The sequence below is a fragment of the Lepidochelys olivacea genome, assembly GCF_965140295.1.
Source record: "Lepidochelys olivacea isolate rLepOli2 genome assembly, chromosome: 10".
In the NCBI taxonomy this organism is placed as follows: domain Eukaryota; kingdom Metazoa; phylum Chordata; order Testudines; family Cheloniidae; genus Lepidochelys; species Lepidochelys olivacea.
Genome location: NC_140420.1, coordinates 81721136 through 81739011, shown reverse-complemented (window position 1 = coordinate 81739011; position 17876 = coordinate 81721136). Strand labels below are relative to the sequence as shown.

The following is a 17876-nucleotide window of genomic DNA, read 5'->3' as shown; positions in this document are numbered from 1 at the left end:
CCAGAAGGCGAATAAAACCCCAATTTTATCATTTGTAAAATCGTAGGATTTTAAAGCCAATTCTGCGACTTTTGGGGCCTGATTCTTGATTTCTGAGCAATACTAACTTAAGCACATGCTTAACTGTAAATATTCAAGTCAATGGGAGTTAAGCATATGCTTAAGTGCTTTGCTGAACTGGGACTTAAGTCATTTTTTAAAATATTGGTAAAATGAACATCACTCGTTTAGTCCTAAAAAGCAATCTGCGAGAGAAAGCTTGAGACTTCCTGAAAGAACTCAAGGAGTCAAGCCGAAGCAGGTCACAGTCAAACCACTCATTCAGAATCTTTATTAGAAGTTGGCCACTACTGGCTGACCCTAAACTAGACTCTAAGCATATCCCTTGAAACAGTTATTCCTTAGCTGATTGTGAAGAAGTCAGCTGCATTACTCATTATAGCAACAGTGCTTAAACCTGTTTAATATCCAACGCATGATATCTCGCTGAGCAAACATGCTACGGCACTGGGGAAAATATTGATGTTTTAGTTGCAAGAGCCAACCACAAAGTCTGACACATAGCACAATTAAGCCCCCCCAGTCCTCTCCGCAAGAAAAAACCTCCAGGAGGCACCAACTTTGATGTATCACTTTTGTGCAGATAGTAAAAATGGAACCCTACCCACAGCTTTCCTATAATTTGAGCAATTTAATTTCCACCCCATTATTGTCCTACTTATTGGTAAGGTTGCAAATACTTTTTTTTTTGTGGAAGAAGGAGAGATGCAGCATGAAATAAAGGAGAATCTGCTTAAGTTACTAGCAGTATTAAAGGTTAGGTCCTCTAAATGAGCTGCCCCAAAAAACAGACAAACAGGTTTGACAGTCCAGCAGAGGGCAGTGGCACACAAATACCAGCTAGTATGTTACACAACACTGAGAAATAAGGTGAGCTCAAGAAAACAGGGGCGGGGGGAGGAGGGAGTTGTTTTTGTGTTTTTAAAAAGAAAGATTTCCAGGATTTTAGCATGCACTGCAATAAAAGGAGTAATTAACATTACTTTAATATGATTGCCACCTAATGAAAGAGAATTTATTCGAAAATGTTAAAGATGCACCTAAATGTGTAATATCTTTCCAAATTAAATATATACATACAGAAAGAGAGAGGGAGAGAGCAGCCAGTGTCTTGAAGACGTCTAGGTGCAAATGAAATAACAGAGCATGTGTCTTCATGGCACAGAGAAAATAGGTCTATTATATTAACAAGACTGTGGGCCAAGCTGCAATTTATTGCAAAGACCTTACCTGGAAGTGAAAATTAACCAAAGTGCATTTCTACCCATTGCTTTTGGATAGCAAACGACTGGCTCATTTTCCTGAATTATCTTCATGTGCAGAGTTCCCCATACCAATTCCTCTGGTCTGCAGTCATGGCTACAGTGACCCTCCGAATAAACTTTGTCTGCCTGTGTTTATTCTGCTCATGCTAACAGAGACAGAGATAGGGCTATTGCTGAGTAGGGCATACACACATGTTCTCCGTATCTCTCCTCTTTAACTGAAGTAATCTGTTTGGATTGTATTCTTGTGTCAGTGTCTGGACGATAAAGTGGATAAGTGGGCAGCCTTTCTGCTTAGCTTTTCTTTTCCTTTTCGCTCCAGCACCAGGGAGCATGGGCGTTCTCACACCCACTCAGAACAAAAAATGTGTGTTTTATAGTGGTGGGAGAGCCTGGTTCTGTAGGGTCCACAACACTAAAGAATTTGCAATCCTAATCGCTTTGATGATGCAGCAATGTGGAGAGGTGTGAAGTGAGAGGATGCAAAACGGGATATAGGAGGAGGGGGGAGACAGGGTGGTTGTGTTTAAGAGACAGATGGAAGGACATGGCAACATGAGGAGAAGATAGATCGCAGGAAGGAGATATCTACTGAAAGAAAATGTAATCCGGTGTTATTGCTTTCCAATGTAAACAGCCCTCCAGAAGCAGCTAAACATTCACATTCTTATGACACAAACACTCAAGAGTGCAAATAGATTTGTCTAGTCTACATGAAAAATTATGTAAATTTATTTATTGAGTTCTCCAAGGTCTTAGCCTGACCGTCTACAGTTAAACTATTAGGCTACCTCTCCCCCACTCTTAGTTATGTCCTGTCAGAAGATCTAAGAGTTTTTATTTTAGGCAACAGCAAATTTTGAACTTGGCCACTACAGAGGTTGCAAACATCTGACAAGGAAGTCTGGGTCTCTTTATAAGCTTAGTTTCTTTTGGTTTCCATTTGTTAGATGAGGCTGATCAGGGCTTTTGAGATGGAAGTTGCAGGAAGTGAGGGGAGAGACCGATGGGGGGAGACCCCCAAGGATGGGTTTCTGAAGAGGAAAGAGTGATTCCTTCGGAGGAGGGGCAAAGGGGCCATGGAGACCCACTGATGATTACCAAGGAGATGAGGGAGAGCAATAGAATGGGCTGCTGCAGCTACAGCAAGGGTCTGGGACCACGTATTTTGTGCTAAGTAAGAAGTTGAAGTGCAGTTTTTGACTGAACACGCAGCAGTTTAATCCCCATTTGGATGGGTGACGCAGAGCGCCATACTACCACCAAGACAGAAGAGCAATTCTAGCCAACTATGATAGTACACAGGTGATCAGGGCAATTTCAGCTGGATAGCAGGGAAACCCTGGATAGGGCGTGAGTAGTGCCTTCCATTTCTGGTTCTGTGTGAGGCTGGGAGAAGTCAAGGTCAAAGTTTTCAAAATTGCCCTCTGATTTTTTTTTATGGCTGAGATTTTAGCACCTGGGGGCACCCACTGAAGAGCAAAACCAAGGCTCCTGCACTGCTACGTAACACAATCTGTAGTAAAGACAAGACTGGTCAAAAAATGGTGTTTCATGAAAAAAATTTTAAATGACAAATTCCTTTTTGGCCACCCCGCCAAAATACCATCAGAAATTTTTAATTTTTCATCAAAACAAAACATTCAATTTGAATATAAACAATTTTTTTGGTTTGTTTTCAGGGTTTCAGTTTCAATTTGACTTTGTCCTGACTTCTTTGGTGCATCTGGCCACACTCTCTTTAGGGAGCTGGCAAGTCTTTTGCAGATATTCTACACTGGACCTTTTCTGTGTTTCAAGTTGGTTTGCTGAGTACGAAGCAGGTGGGCTTGGCTCATGTGTAGAACACAAAGGCAGGTTTTATAGCAAGTTTCTGTGATTTCTCGTATGCAACAATGGGAATATATGGCCCAAAGTATACAAATGTACTGCAGCTTTAAAAAAATTTCTAATGCAGAACAGTGTACAGGAACAAAAAGAAAAGAAAAGTTAGGAACAAATTAAATCCTGGAGTAGATCTGCTGTATCTAGGTTACCTTGATTATGTTTCACTAAATATGGATGCACATTAATTAGCAGGCTGCTTATTTCCAGAAAAAATTGGTTTACTCTTAATGAACTAATCAGATTCTATTTTAAAAAATGATGAAATTATAACATTGCACTAAGGAGTCCATATTCAGTTTTCAACATTTCACCAAGTTCTGTTCTGATAAGAATGAACGAAATGATTGTCTTGATATTTAATATTCATGAGGACTTCTAAATCTTTGGTGAGGATTCCTCCAGGTATCGACTGCAACTAATTTAGTGTACTATCTGTTCCTAATCCATTGATCCCATGTTGGATTTACCCAGAGGTGAAAGTAAGCCAGTATGCCCCGGTACGGTGTACCCGTAAGAGCCGGTGCGCTGTACCTGGACTGGCTTTCCCTGGCGGCAATTTAAAGCCCTGGGGTAGTGGTGGTGGGGCTCCGGCGAGGATTTAAAGAGCCCCAAAGCTCCAGCTACTGCCCCAGCCCTTTAAATCCCCACTGGAGCCCTGCTGATGAAGCCCTAGGATAGTGGCGGTGAGGCTCCAGAGGGGATTTAAAGGCTGGGTCAGTAGCGGCGGCTGGAGCTCTGGGGCCCTTTAAATCCCCGACGGAGCCCGGTCGCCGCTACCCCAGGGCTTGGGCAGCAGGGCTCAGGCGGGGATTTAAAGGGCTCGGGGCTCCGGCAGCCGCTACCACAGCTGGGCCCCAGGCCCTTTAAAGCTCTGCCAGAGCCCAGAGCCCCGGGGTAGCGGTGGCAGCCGGGAGCCCCCAGCGCTCCTCAGTGATTTAAAGGGCCCGGGGCTCCGCTGCGGTAGTGGCAGCTGGAGCCTTGGGCCCTTTAAATCGCCCCTGAGCCCTGGGTTTCCCAGCCGCCTCTGCAGCTGGTAGCTTGGGGGTGATGTAAAGGGCCCAGGGCTCCCAGCCACCACTACCGCAGCTGGAGCCCCAGGCCCTGTAAATCAAGATTAAAGGGCCCGGGGATTTAAGGCCCTGCCTCTTCCGGTTAAGGCCACGGCTCTTCCGGTTGAGGGCACACCCCTGCTCAGGACTCCGGCATACTGGTAAGTTCTCTAACTTACTTTCACCCCTGGATTTACCAGAAATAAAAAGTGTTGGCAACAAAGGATTAACAGCTACAGTTTTACAACTGCTCAACATTATTGGAGTAGGGTTGGCATATTCATAATTATAGGCTAAAAAGATTCAGTAGCCGAAACACTGAATAGAACAGGAAAAATACATTAGTCTCCGTCTCTGGCTTAACACTGTTTAGCTAAAGCTACTTGGTTTTAGAATATTAGTAAGATTCAAGCTGTGCACTGCAATTAAAATGCTGATTACAGTTCCCTCCATCTGCAATGGATTCTATGCAAGAAAGTAAAGACATATTCACAAAAGATCTGGAAAGTTTACTGGAGAAAATATTTTTTTAAAAACAGACCGATAGACTTAGGAAAGCAGTGATGCAAGAGTTCAGATGTGATCTGTTCTTACAGCCAAGAGCAATATTCAGGGAACATTACATCCCAATGGCTGGCTGGCCAGGAAGCTTTCTATCCTTGTACAATCTACACAGCTGAGTGTTATGTTCGTTATGCCAAAAGCTAGAAACCTTTACCCAGTTTATTTAATCAAATTGTCCCCAAGTACTTGGGACAAACTGAAAGTTGGGGTAAAATGATCTCAATTGAGTTACTCCAAGACTGAACATGGCATAAAGCTAAGGAGTTGTTCAATCCATGTTCATGATCTTGAGCTGCACTCAGTTACAAGGACAAGTAGATTTTGGAAACTGTCCTGAAGCTTATTGATCATGCAGCAAGAATCCTGTAGGGTTTCCGTATAATTAATCCTTTGACTTTGTGGGAACTACAGGCATTATAAAATGGTTATTTTAAAAGCATACATTATGTATAGATATCTTCCCCCACTCACATACCTCCCTTCACTTGCATTTCAGTTCAATCTGCCACAAGTCTGTTAACTGATATTAAAGGCAAAATCCTGCTTCTCCAGTAGAAGTTGCACTAGGTCTTGTGGAGAGGAAAGCAGAACAGGGGACTGGCGGCGTGTTTGTCACAAGAGCCATCCTAATGATGCAGAATAGGATGCCTCGGAGCGGTGCAGGGTAGGCAAGGCACACTGGGCAGCAACACGCCCATCCTCACTCCTTAGAAATGAGTAACACATCCCTGGTCAGCACATGCTGGAGCTGAAAGCACGCAAGGTAACACCTTGCTGGGCACCTACCATTCCTCCAGCCAGAGTACCATGCCCCTGTGGGGCTGAGATACAAAGTCTCCTTCACCCTGGGCACTTGATTTAGCCCAGTGTATAGTAGGCCAAGGTTGAGCTACTATTCTGATGGAAGCAAAGCAAACAAGATTAAAGTGTAAGATTTATTAAGTCTCTTCACAGTAATTGAAAGTTGGGCTGTTCATGTCACTAGCAAACTACTGCCTGTCAATGTTGCACATACAAAAGCGTAAGAGGGCTAGTCTACACTGGCAACACTAAAGCGAGGGGTGTAGCTTCCATCCCCGAACCAGAAAGTTGCAGCGCTGTAAATTGCCAGTGTAGACAAGCCCTTAAGAAACTGCATTCCAAGCCAAGGTAATATTTAGTGAGTTTATCTGTGACGTTGCAACCATACAATACATTCTTCCAAGAGGCACAGCAAAAGTGGAGAGCAGTGAGTCAGCCACAGCAATGGGTGTTCAACCATGAATGACCACTGGCGACAGATATTACTTTTTACCCAACATAGTATATTCCCATCGGTCCGTTTCTGAAGAATATGCTGAATGGCCAGGAGTTTAAAATTGCATGAACTAGTTTATTTTCAAACTCGAGTAAACAGCCGAAGCAAGTCTCAGGGGGAAAGATAAAGTGCAAGGTTATCTGCAGAAAAAGGTGAATACTCCAATAGGTTTATTATTTATTAAATGTAGGTGCCATTCTTCACACATAAAAAAGTGCTTCACATAGATAACAGCCGGCTATGGACCGCATAGCAATAAAATTAAGGGGAAAACAAAAGCATGGATTGGATTTGCTTTTAAGCCAAGCCAGAAATTGCCAGTCCTTAGAAGAGGAGTGCCACCAAACAAAGGATGAAGCTTACACCATGTAATGGGTAGATTAGTACCAAAAGAGGCCAGATTGTACATCAGATCATGAACATTCAAATACTGGGCACTATAAATACCCCTGCAGGTTGATTGCTCATAAGGTTCTAAGGGTAGGTGATAAAAACTTAAAATAAATCTTCAGTTTAAGTGGGAGCTGTCAGAGCACAAAATAAAAGCTTAACGAGTGTGATGTGAAAGTGACAAGCAGAACGTTGAACAGATTGGAGAAGACGAGTAGAAGCTATCGGGAGGATGACAAACAGAGTGTTATAAAGGCACAGTAATCTCTCCACCAGACTATGCTGTGAAGATTTGGCAGCAGGAATAATGACGCCAAGTAGTTAAGTCATGAAGACCTTGTGACAGACCTAGGGAGAGTCGAAAGAAATACTCACAACGGTATCCAAAGTTTTCACTACAGAGACTCTGAGTCAATTTTTCCTCCCCATTAAATCTATATGAAGGATTCAATCCTGTCTGAATAGGACATGAGTCCATGTGGAGTTGGGCTCCTTCAGACTGAGAAAGGGAGCTGCAGTTTTGTCCCTGGAAGAGGCAGATGAGATTGATACCCATCCGATTGCCCAGCTGTGACTGATTCATGGCACCAGTTTAAAAGGGCCAATTAAATTTTCAGAAATGTCATTTACAGAATCCCACAGAAAAGGCTTTATTGTCTGAATTTCCTAGAGAAGAGGAAAAGGAGTAAAGATATAGTGTAGCTCTTACATTTTGTATCAGTTTTATTGCCCTCTTTAAACTTGAAGAGCATATCCAAAGAAACCTATTGAGTTTAGAAGAATGACGGAGGCTACCTAACAAGGTACTGCCCCATGCCTGACACGGCCCATGGAGCCTTGTGAACTGGGCACTGTAGCTGCAAGGCCCATGGGGTTAAGGGAATGCGGGTGAGAAAAAGGAGCAGCTTGGATACGTATTCACCCCTAACTAAGGTTGCCAGGTGTCCAGTTTTCGACCAGAATGCCCGGTTGAAAAGGGACCTTGGCAGCTCCGGCCACCACTGCTGACGGGGCTGTTAAAAGTTTGGTTGGCTCGGGGCTGGCAGGCTGCCTACTTGGCTCCGTGAGGCTCCCCAGAAGCAGCGACATGTCCCTTGGGTCCTAGATGGAGGGATGGCCATGGCCAGGAACTGTGGCCAATGGGAGCTGCGGGGGCAGAGCCTGTGCGCGGAGGCAGTGCACAGAGCAGCCTGGCTGCGCCTCCGCCCAGAAGCCGAGGGACGTTGCAAATTCCGGGGAGCTCCCTGAGGTAAGCACCGCCCGGAGCCCACACCTCAAACTCCTCATGCACCCCAACCCCTGCCCCAGCCCCCAGCCCCCTCCCACACCCCAACCCCCAGCCTTGAGCCCCCTCCCAGAGCCCGCACCCCCTCCCATGCCCCAACCCCCTGTGCCAGCCCTGAGCCCCCTTACAATGCAAACTCCCAGCCAGGGCACCCCAAACCCCTCATTCTCTTGCACCCCAAACCCCTCAATCCCGGCTCCACCCCAGAGCTCACACCCCAAGCCAGAGTCCTCCCCCCTCCCCACACCCCAGCTCCCTCTCCTGCATCCTGAACCCCTCATTTCTGGCCCCACCCCAACACCCACACCTCCAGCCCAGAGCCCATACCCCCTCCCACACTCCAACCCCCTGCCTCACACTGGAGCCCCCTCCCGCACTCTGAACGCCTCAGCCCCAGCCCAGAGGCTCCTCCTGCACCCCAAACCCCTCATCCCCAGCCCAGAGCCCTCACCCCTCCCCGCACCACAGCTCCCTGCCCCAGCCCAGATCCCTCTCCTGCATCCTGAACCCCTCATTTCTGACCCCACCCCAAAGCCCACACCTCCAGCTCCCTGCCTCACCCCAGAGCCCCCTCCCACACTCCGAGCCCCTCAGCCCCAGCTCAGAGGCTCCTCCTGCAGCCCAAACCCCTCATCCCCAGCCCCAGCCCCAGCCCAGAGCCCTGACCCCTTCGCACACCGCAACCCCCTGCCTCAGCCTGGAGCCCTCTCCCACACTCCGAACCCCTCAGCCCCACCCCCCAGCTCAGAGCCCCCTCCTGCACCCCAAACCCCTCAGCCCTGGCCCCACCCCAGAGCCTGCACCCCGCACTGATGCCCTCAACACCTACTGCACCCTACGCCCCTGCCCCAGCCAAGTGAAAATGAGCAAGCGAGTGAGTGAGGGTGGGGAAGAAGGAGCAACAGAGGAAGGGGGGGGGGGGATTGTATGATCATGGGCGGGGCCTCGGAGAAGAGGTGGGGCAGGGACGGGGCCTCATGGCAGGGGGCGGGGCAAGGGTGTTCTGTTTTGTGCAATTAGAAAGATCCGGTGAAAGTGACAAAGGTCAACCGTGTACCCGTGACATGATGGGGTCAGTAGCCACCAACTCCAGTGGCTAACATTACATCCACCACTCCACATTACCAGGCACAACACAACTGAGAGACAACTGACATCTGTGATTTCGGAAAGACACTTTTCCTGGTGTGGCTCCTGTGTAGCAGCATTAGCATCAGCTCTGTTGGAAGTGTGCTAGGCTTTAGGGCCGAATCCATTGGGCTGTTGCTGAGGCAATCTCCTGTCTACTTCAGTGGATTATTTGCCCGTTATTAGTAAGGACTAAGTAATGCTTGATGAAGACTTCAGCATTGCAATCTTAATGCAGATATGGACTAAAAGATACAAAGGGACATTATAGCAAAGACCTGTTTGCATACAAATGTTTTATTTATTCCTAAAAGATCTAGAATAAAGATACAATTCATTAAACCAGCTTTAAAGTCTCACTTCCCTAAACAAGAAAGCCACAATTAAAAAGATGAAATACCAGAGATTTCAGCCTGTCACAATGGTATTAAAGAGATTCCTGGGATAGAACGTGTGTTTTAACAGCTGTGTTTTAAGATTACCACTGAACTTCAATCAGGTTTGTTAAGGAAAAATCACTTACTTGTTCCAGTGGAATGACAAGAAAGGACCCTCCGCCAGCACTCTCCGTTACTATGGCGAGGAACTTGGCATTAACAGCACAGAAGTGGTTGTCATGAACATTCTTGGTAATTGGAATCCCATCAAAGCAATGCTCTCGGTTCGCCACTTTCCCATAGACATTTCGAAACTTTGAACTGCGATACTGTGGACGCCATGACATCTGTGGAGCAAATGTATGAAGATTTTTATAACAGTCCAGTCTTCATAAGGAAAGAGAAACAAATGCCACAAGTGACTTCTACATTTAACCTGCATGGTCACAGGAAAAAACATTGAGTAGTTTAAGTCCTCCCTCCTTGTCATTAGGAGATAATATGGTTTAAGCCAGACCCTGGTTACAAATCACCAAATACTCTGGACAGGTTCAGATCCTCTGTTGAACTTTACAGTTCAGATGCATCTCTACATGAAGGGAAGAGTTGTAGTCAGGAAATTTCTCTCTTTCCTTCTACAGAGATCTAGGAAAAGAACTTGCAAGGGTTGTTGGGAAATTGTTCCAAAGATTTATTTTAAAACAAAGGAAGCAAAGCTTGGAACATTTGGATTGTCATCTGAAGATTAAAAGAGAGCTGGGTAGCTAACTAGCAGGTGATCCATACTTTGTGTTAACGAGCTGCCTCATTCGCCTACTCTTCGCAAATGGTACAGAGAACTATTCCCAAGCTAATGACATCACTAAAAAAAGCCGAGAGTTGCAATTAATCAAAGCCTGAACACTGATACAATAGTTTCACATTTACATAGTATCTCTCCTCAAAGTACTCAGTGAAACGATGAACAGCCATCTCTCTACTTTCAAAATACATATTCCTTGTTCAAAAGTGAACACACCTGGAAGTCAGTGGGCATTTGGTATACTGAAGAACTGAAAGATAGGGATCTATGACATAGAATTAAAGATTCCAGGGTCTTGAAATCTACTCTGTCTAGGATAAAAAAAGAGTTAAAGGCAGTTTCCAGGCACACCCCCACCTGTCCTTGGGTCTTTTTGTTAATTTTAATATGAGTCCTTTTTTTCCTCATCTTTCCCATTTGTGTGAAAGACCTAAAACTGACGATGCAGGGGAAGCCGTTAAACTGACTATATTCAAGGTGCTGTTAAGTGTATAAAGTCAACAGACTGGAAAAAAGTGAACTTCGGTCTAGTCCCATGTATTAATTCCAAAAGTAGGTTTTTAAAAAGTTACTTTTCAAGCTACATGCTTAACTGGAATGTATAGCAATACTATGTTACATACGTGCAACACAATCCTGTTAGCGTTATTGGAACATTTACCTCGGTCATTCACTCAGATGCTGCAACTGTATGTACCAGAGAAGATTCCAGAGACCTATTTGCATACACCGTTTCCAAAAAAGAGCGTATACAATCATGCTAAACGTGCTCAGATGCAAACCAGTGTAACTGTGCACTCGTTTTTACTTGTTCCCACTGTTGTTTAGAGTTTGTTATATGCACAAAAAGAAGAAAAATAAAATATGGTCCCACCTGTGCAAACATTGTTACATTAGTAGGATTTGTGTGTGTAGTGATTTTCCTAAGTTTATTAAAGAAAAAGTCCTTATGGTAGCACAAGTGCTGATACCACAATAAAGTCTTACACTATAATGAGCTAAGGCATTTTAAACGTTTAGAAAAGCATGAGCACTTACACCGTTGTAAAGTGGCTTAAGCACTTAACTCTCTATCGCACACTGACAATTTCATACTTAGGGACTCAAAGCAGCTTATATTCTCCAAGACTGACTAGCATCTACTGACAGATGAATTTAAGTGAGCACTTAAACAGAGAGACACGTGCAATTGGAGTCCTTCATTTGACAAAGCGAGGCTGTTTTTAAGATGCGCCCTTCCACCTACTTCCTACCTTGGCATAACTCACACAAATGGACTGTTCCATAGCATTAGCTATATATCTATAGCATTCGCTGCCAGGCAAACACTATAATTACTAGAAGTGAATAATACCAGCCCATACTTCTCCGTTCTTAGCCAAAGAAAATCAAGCCAGATTCTGCAGGAGACTTATCCAAACACAGCACCAAAATTATAGGTGCTTTATTCACCTTTTGGCAATTGACAGTGTACAGTTAGTGCGAGATTTTACTTTCCTTCATCCTGGTTTTTCCACAGAAAACAAGAAGTCTCTGCTTTTTTTCTGCTCAACATAAGAACATAAGAACGGCCATACTTGGTCAGACCAAAGGTCCATCTAGCCCAGGAGCCTGTCTTCCACCAGTGGCCAGTGCCAGGTGCCCCAGAGGGAATGAACAGAACAGGTAATCATCAAGTGATCCATCCCCTGTCGCCCATTCCCAGCTTCTGGCAAACAGAGGCTAGGGACACCATCCCTGCCCATCCTGGCTAATAGCCATTGGCGGACCTATCCTCTATGAACTTATCCAGTTCTTTTTTGGACCCTGTTATAGTCTAGTGTGTATTTTGTATATAAGCTGTTTAGAGGTGTTCTATACAATTGAGACTCAAAACAATAAACAGAAGAGTGAGATTAATGTTCTTGTTTTCAGGATTTCAGCATCGTTAGATTTCTGGTTTTATGTCCCTGTTATTTTTCCCCCCCACAGAAAAGTAGCCAAGCCTGTAGTCCAACCATAATGAGAGGAAGCCATAAGCCCGAGTATTTCACTGGAGAATTCAAGCGTTCCTCTCCTTCATCCTCAGTAAGTATTTCCTGTAAACAATGTCAAGTAGCTCAAACGCTTCTGTGCTTCACAGACCCAGGCAGTGAACTATCTGGAAATTGCTTCACACTGTTTTGTTGAGAAGAACTGCACTGGGTGGTACAATGATCACTGCTGCTATCAACTCCCTGACACGGAGGGTTCTCTGGACTGAACTTTTTTCTGGACGCATGTTTGTTTTTGGGGCAGAGGAGAAACGGTGGTGCCCTAAACAGCTAATCCTTTCATGTGGGAGACTCTAGACTAAGTCTCACACATCAAGCCAACATCACCTGGGAGAATTGTGGGGGTGAAGCTTTCTGGAAGGAAAGAAGGAAGGAAGGAAGTGCATCCCAAACAGCCAGCCCAAATAGACCCACTAGATTTAAAGGCTACCAGCCCACCCAGCTACATAGCCCATTATGATGCAGCTTGAGTTTTAGAACAGGAAGGGATATGGTGACAGTCAGAATGCTTGGGGAGGGAGGCTCCCAGATGAGTTAGGACAGACCAAGACAAGGGAAAAAAAAACACTTAAAGGTGTTTGCGGTCACCAGAAAAATTGCTAGGATCAGGAGGTTTATAAAATTAGAGGGGTTTTTAACGCTAGGGAAAAATAGCAAAAAATACACAAGAAATTACATTTGCATACATTTGCATAGCGTTTTAGCTCCTATCCACACAAGCAATGTCAAGAATTGCTGATGACATGATTTCGAGATCTCTCCTCCCTCTCAAGTTTTGTCCTCCCCTTTCCAGTTGTTAAAACCAAGCATATTGAACTGGTGCAGGATACCCATATGTTTCCCAAAGGAGAAGAGAGCAATAGTTCTGTGCTTTAGCTCAAGTTCCCATGCCAGTGTGTTCTCCGAGTTCTCAGGCAGGAATACCTTGGCAGACATGAAGGCAATTATGGGGTGAAATCCTGGCCCCACTGAAATCAAAAGTAAAACTCCCACTGACTTTAAGAAGGCCAGCATTTCACCCACGGTGTTCCATAATATCAGTGTAGTCTAGTGGCTCGGAGGCAGGACTGGAAACCTAGAGTTGTGGGATCTATTTCTGGCTCTGCGCCTGCTGGATGACCTTAGGGAAGTCACTTCATCCCCCTGGGCCGCAGGTTTTCTCCCCTCTTTACAAAGCAGTTACTGATAGTACTGTGTGTGTCTAGCACAACAGGGCCCTGGGGCTGCTAGGTTCTACAGCAACAACAAAATAATAGCAGCTAAAAGTGTAACAAAAGCAAGAGAATCTAGCCAATATGCCCATAACAGCAATACCATTTTGAAATGCAGTTCTTCAGCAGTATATGCGGCAGCTGCCTGTGGACTCCTTTCAGACAAACATATTTAATTGTAAGTCCACTGTCCTAAATCCTTTACAGGAGTGTTGTACTGTAGCTGATTTCTGACACAAAGAGTTGAGTGCAGCCTTATCCATGTTAATATTAAAAGTCATTCTTTCCTCTATGACCATCTTGCATAAGCAGCAGTATGCTTTTGTCATTGTTTTGCTCCATGATTAATGCTAGATGCTACAGGCTGGCTGGAAAGTCAGTTTTAAATACTTCGCGTCTCCAGTCCTGATCCTTCAATAGATTACTCGGGAAGATTAAGCTTTCCCATCTGGAACTTTTCAGGAAAGTAAGATCTGCATTGCAGCACTAATTACGTTTCTGTAATTCATGCACATTGAGGTGTTCTGGTCTCAACCTGAAAACTGTCACTTGTCTTCCTGGCATTAACATTTTACCAAAAAATCTGAGCGTAAACGCTCTCTCTGGTTTAGTGAGCCATAGTGTAACCAACTCTTCCCACTATCTTTTTGCAAGTGTTTGCACCTGGACGGAAGAAATACTCACACAGAAGTGACTCACAGAAGTGAAATCTAAAATGTAACAGTGCCAGATTTGTTCCATTCCATTTTCAGGCATCAGGGGTGATATACAAATAAGTTTTTCAAAATGCAAATGATGGGGATGTATGGAAGGAGTGGGAGTTAAGCTATGCCCAAGTGCAAGACAGACACATGCTTGCAAGATATTGGTAAGTTCGGGAATCTTTTTCGGAACATATTGAAATTAAGATGATCAGCTACTGTATCTTCCTTCTAAAATTACCTCTAAGTGCCATATGTAACCAGTATTTGCAGTTTGATTTTTTTTTAAAGTTGGATGTTCAATACAGTATGACAATGGAGCATCTGCTAGATCTTTGTTTGCAACTCTGCGATTACCATGCTTTGCGTTATACACATTTGAAGAGCATTTGCAAATGGCTCAGGTCAAACTTGTTGGAAAATAGTAAGTATTTGCTATAAAGATGTTTAGGGGGGAAAAACACGTTCCCATTAATTTTTTTTATCTGGGGAGCAAAAAGGCTATTTTCCATCAAACTATCTCCAGTGAAAGCAAGAGTGTTTTGAGATCATAGTGCAAGATGGAAAATTCAATATCCTGAGGGCAACCTCTCTACAAGGACTTTGAGGCCCAGGGTTTGGGCAGGACCTTAGGAGCCCTGTGTGGATGCACAAGCAGAAAAGACAAGAGCAATAAAGCTCAGTTATGTACCTACCTTAGGTGTTCCCAGTTAGAAGAGTCCTATTAGACCATTCAATCAGTCTGTCCCTTTAGAACTGATTGATTACAAAATAGCTCAAGCTAAGGGGATTTTAAAATCCAGCAGGCACAGGAGTCCAAGCATGACCTTGAATTATTCACAGCACTTCAAGAGTTAGGGCTCTAGGGGCTTGATCCACAAAGGGATTCAGGGCACATAAGTCCAAATTTTAGATGCTCAAAACCGCCACTCAGCTGCCATCTACTCCTGTGGTGGGTATGCACAAAGCCGGCTTGGTCCGGACACCATCCAACAGCTCGATGCTTAGCCCTGGTGGGATCCTCAAGCTTGGTGTCCCCCACCTGTTGTGCCCTATGGGGCCTGCTCCAGTAGGCACTCAGAGGCTAACTACTGGATTGGGCACCCCACAAAACACAACTGGGGGGAAGTTCATGGTGCTCACCTTACACTCCACAGCCCAGTGGTTACAGCACTCACGCAGGATGTCCCCCTGCCCACTCTGCCTGCTGCAGAGCAGGGCCTTGAACCCAGGTGTCCCCCTCCCAGGTAAATGCCCAAACCACCCAGTTACAGAGTCGGACTCGCTCTCTGTGGCCCAACGACTATTAAATATTTCACACCTGGAACTGAGCGAGCTCCAGCCCAGAACATCCTGTAGCCCAGTGGTCGGCGCATTCACATGGGAGAGTAGAGTCCAAACTCTGCTTTGGAAGCAGGCAGAATGGGGATTTGAACCTAGGTCAGTCCGCTAACCACCCGGCTATTGGGCATGCTGGCACTGTTCCTAAGACTTTGGCAAGAAAGGGCTGACCTGGCTTTGGTGCTTAACTCCAGGCGAGGGTGCGTGGCTACGTACCTATGAATGCCGAGCAGAGGGAGGCACTGCCCTCCAGACCAGGGGTAAGCAGCTAACTCTCCCCAATCTGTTACTTTCTCAAAGAAGGAGATGAGGTTGGTTTGGCACGATCTACCTTTTGTAAAACCATGTTGTATTTTGTCCCATTTACCATTGACCTCCATGTCCTTAACTACTTTCTCCTTCAAAATTTTTTCCAAGACCTTGCATACTACAGATGTCAAACTAACAGGCCTGTAGTTACCCGGATCACTTTTTTTTCCTTTCTTAAAAATAGGAACTATGTTAGCAATTCTCCAATCATACAGTACAAACCCTGAGTTTACAGATTCATTAAAAATTCTTGCTAATGGGCTTGCAATTTCATTTGCTAATTCCTTTAATATTCTTGGATGAAGATTATCTGGGCCCCCCGATTTAGTCCCATTAAGCTGTTCGAGTTTCACTTCTACCTCAGATATGGTAATATCTACCTCCATATCCTCATTCCCATTTGTCATGCTACCATTATCCCTAAGATCCTCTTTAGCCTTATTAAAGACTGAGGCAAAGGATTTGTTTAGATATTGGGCCATGCTTAGATTATCCTTGACCTCCACTCCATCCTCAGTGTTTAGTGGTCCCACTTCTTCTTTCTTTGTTTTCTTCTTATTTATATGGCTACAGAACCTTTTACCATTGGTTTTAATTCCCTTTGCAAGGTCCAACTCTACTTGACTTTAGCTGTCTCACTTTATCCCTACATGTTCTGACCTCAATAAGGTAGCTTTTCTTGCTGATCCCTCCCATCTTCCACTCTCTGTATGCTTTCTGCTTTTTCTTAATCACCTCTCTGAGGTGCTTGCTTGCTCATCCAGCTTGGTCTACAACTCCTGCCTATGAATTTTTTCCCCTTTCTTGGGATGCAGGCTTCCGATAGCTTCTGCAGCTTTGATTTAAAGTAATCCCAGGCCTCCTCTACCTTTAGATCCATAAGTTCTTCAGTCCAATCCACTTCCCTAACTAATTTCCTTAATTTTTGAAAGTCAGCCCTTTTCAAATTAAAAACCCTAGTCACAGATTTATTTTTGTTAATCCTTCCGTTCAGTTTGAACTGAATTAGCTCATGATCACTTGAACCAAGACTGTCCCCTACAGACATTTGTTCTATGAGGTCCTCACTACTCACCAAAACCAAATCTAAAATGACATCCCCTCTAGTCGGTTCAGCAACTACTTGATGAAGAAATCCATCAGCTATCGCATCTAGGAACATCTGAGCCCTATTATTATTACTAGCACTCGTCCTCCAGTCTATTTCTGGGAAGTTAAAGTCTTCCATGATCACGCAGTTTCCATTAGTATTTACTTCATTAAAAACATTAAAGAGGGCTCTATCCATATCCAGATTAGATCCTGGCGGTCTCTAGCACACCCCAAGCACTATCCCAGGGGAGGATCTAGTAGTTTTCTTCCCCAATGTAATTTTTGCCCAGACAGCCTCTGTCTTATCCATTCCATCACTTCTTATTTCTTTACATTCTACCTCCTCATTGATCTACAATGCTACTCCACCACCTTTGCCTTTATTTCTGTCTTTCCTAAACAGCACATACCCTTCAATACCCGTAGTCCAGTCATGACGACTATTCCACCCTGTTTCTGTTCTCCCTAGAATTCTGGTTTCACTTCCTGCACCAGGAGCTCTAGTTCCTCCATTTTGTTACCTAGGCTCCTCGCGTTGGTGTACACACATCTTCATTTTTGCTGTGTGGCCTCCCTCACATTCTGTACCCTATTGGGCACGGTCATTCTACAGCCAGTATAATCTATTAGACTGGTATCCACACTGCCCTTCCTCCTTATATACATTCTCCTACCCATGGCTGTATCCTTTCTTACTTCGTTTTCTTTCCTCTCAATGCTAAAATCCGGCGTGGAGATTACCTGGACATCTCCCAACCATCTCCCACAAATTCCTAGTTTAAAGCTCTCTTAATCAGTTGTGCCAGCCTCCATCCTAGAAGTCTATTTCCTTCCCTACTCAGATGAAGTCCATCCTGAGAGAACTGTCCTTTGTCCGTGAATGCCTCCCAGGGGCCATACATCCCAAAGCCCTCCTTATAGCACCACTGCCTGAGCCATATGTTGATAGTCATAATCTTGTCACACCTTTGTTGCCCTTCTCTAGGAACAGGCAGAATCCCACTAAAGATCACCTGAGCCTCGATTTCCTTAAGCGTCTTCCCCAGCCTGGCATAGTCTCTACAGCTGTCTGTCTTGTAAGTCCC

General features: G+C 44.7%; 1 protein-coding gene across 4 annotated transcripts in view; it reads right to left on the bottom strand.

Moving 5' to 3' along the window:
* The window catches only part of CORO2B (coronin 2B), a 139100-nt gene that overhangs the window by 53318 nt on the left and 67906 nt on the right, over positions 1 to 17876 (bottom strand). For all 4 annotated transcript variants that reach the window (XM_084641749.1, XM_084641748.1, XM_084641750.1 and 1 more), the window contains one exon: positions 9449 to 9649. In XM_084641749.1, coding sequence (XP_084497875.1) covers positions 9449 to 9649 — 201 coding nt within the window. The remainder of the gene's footprint in view (positions 1 to 9448; positions 9650 to 17876) is intronic.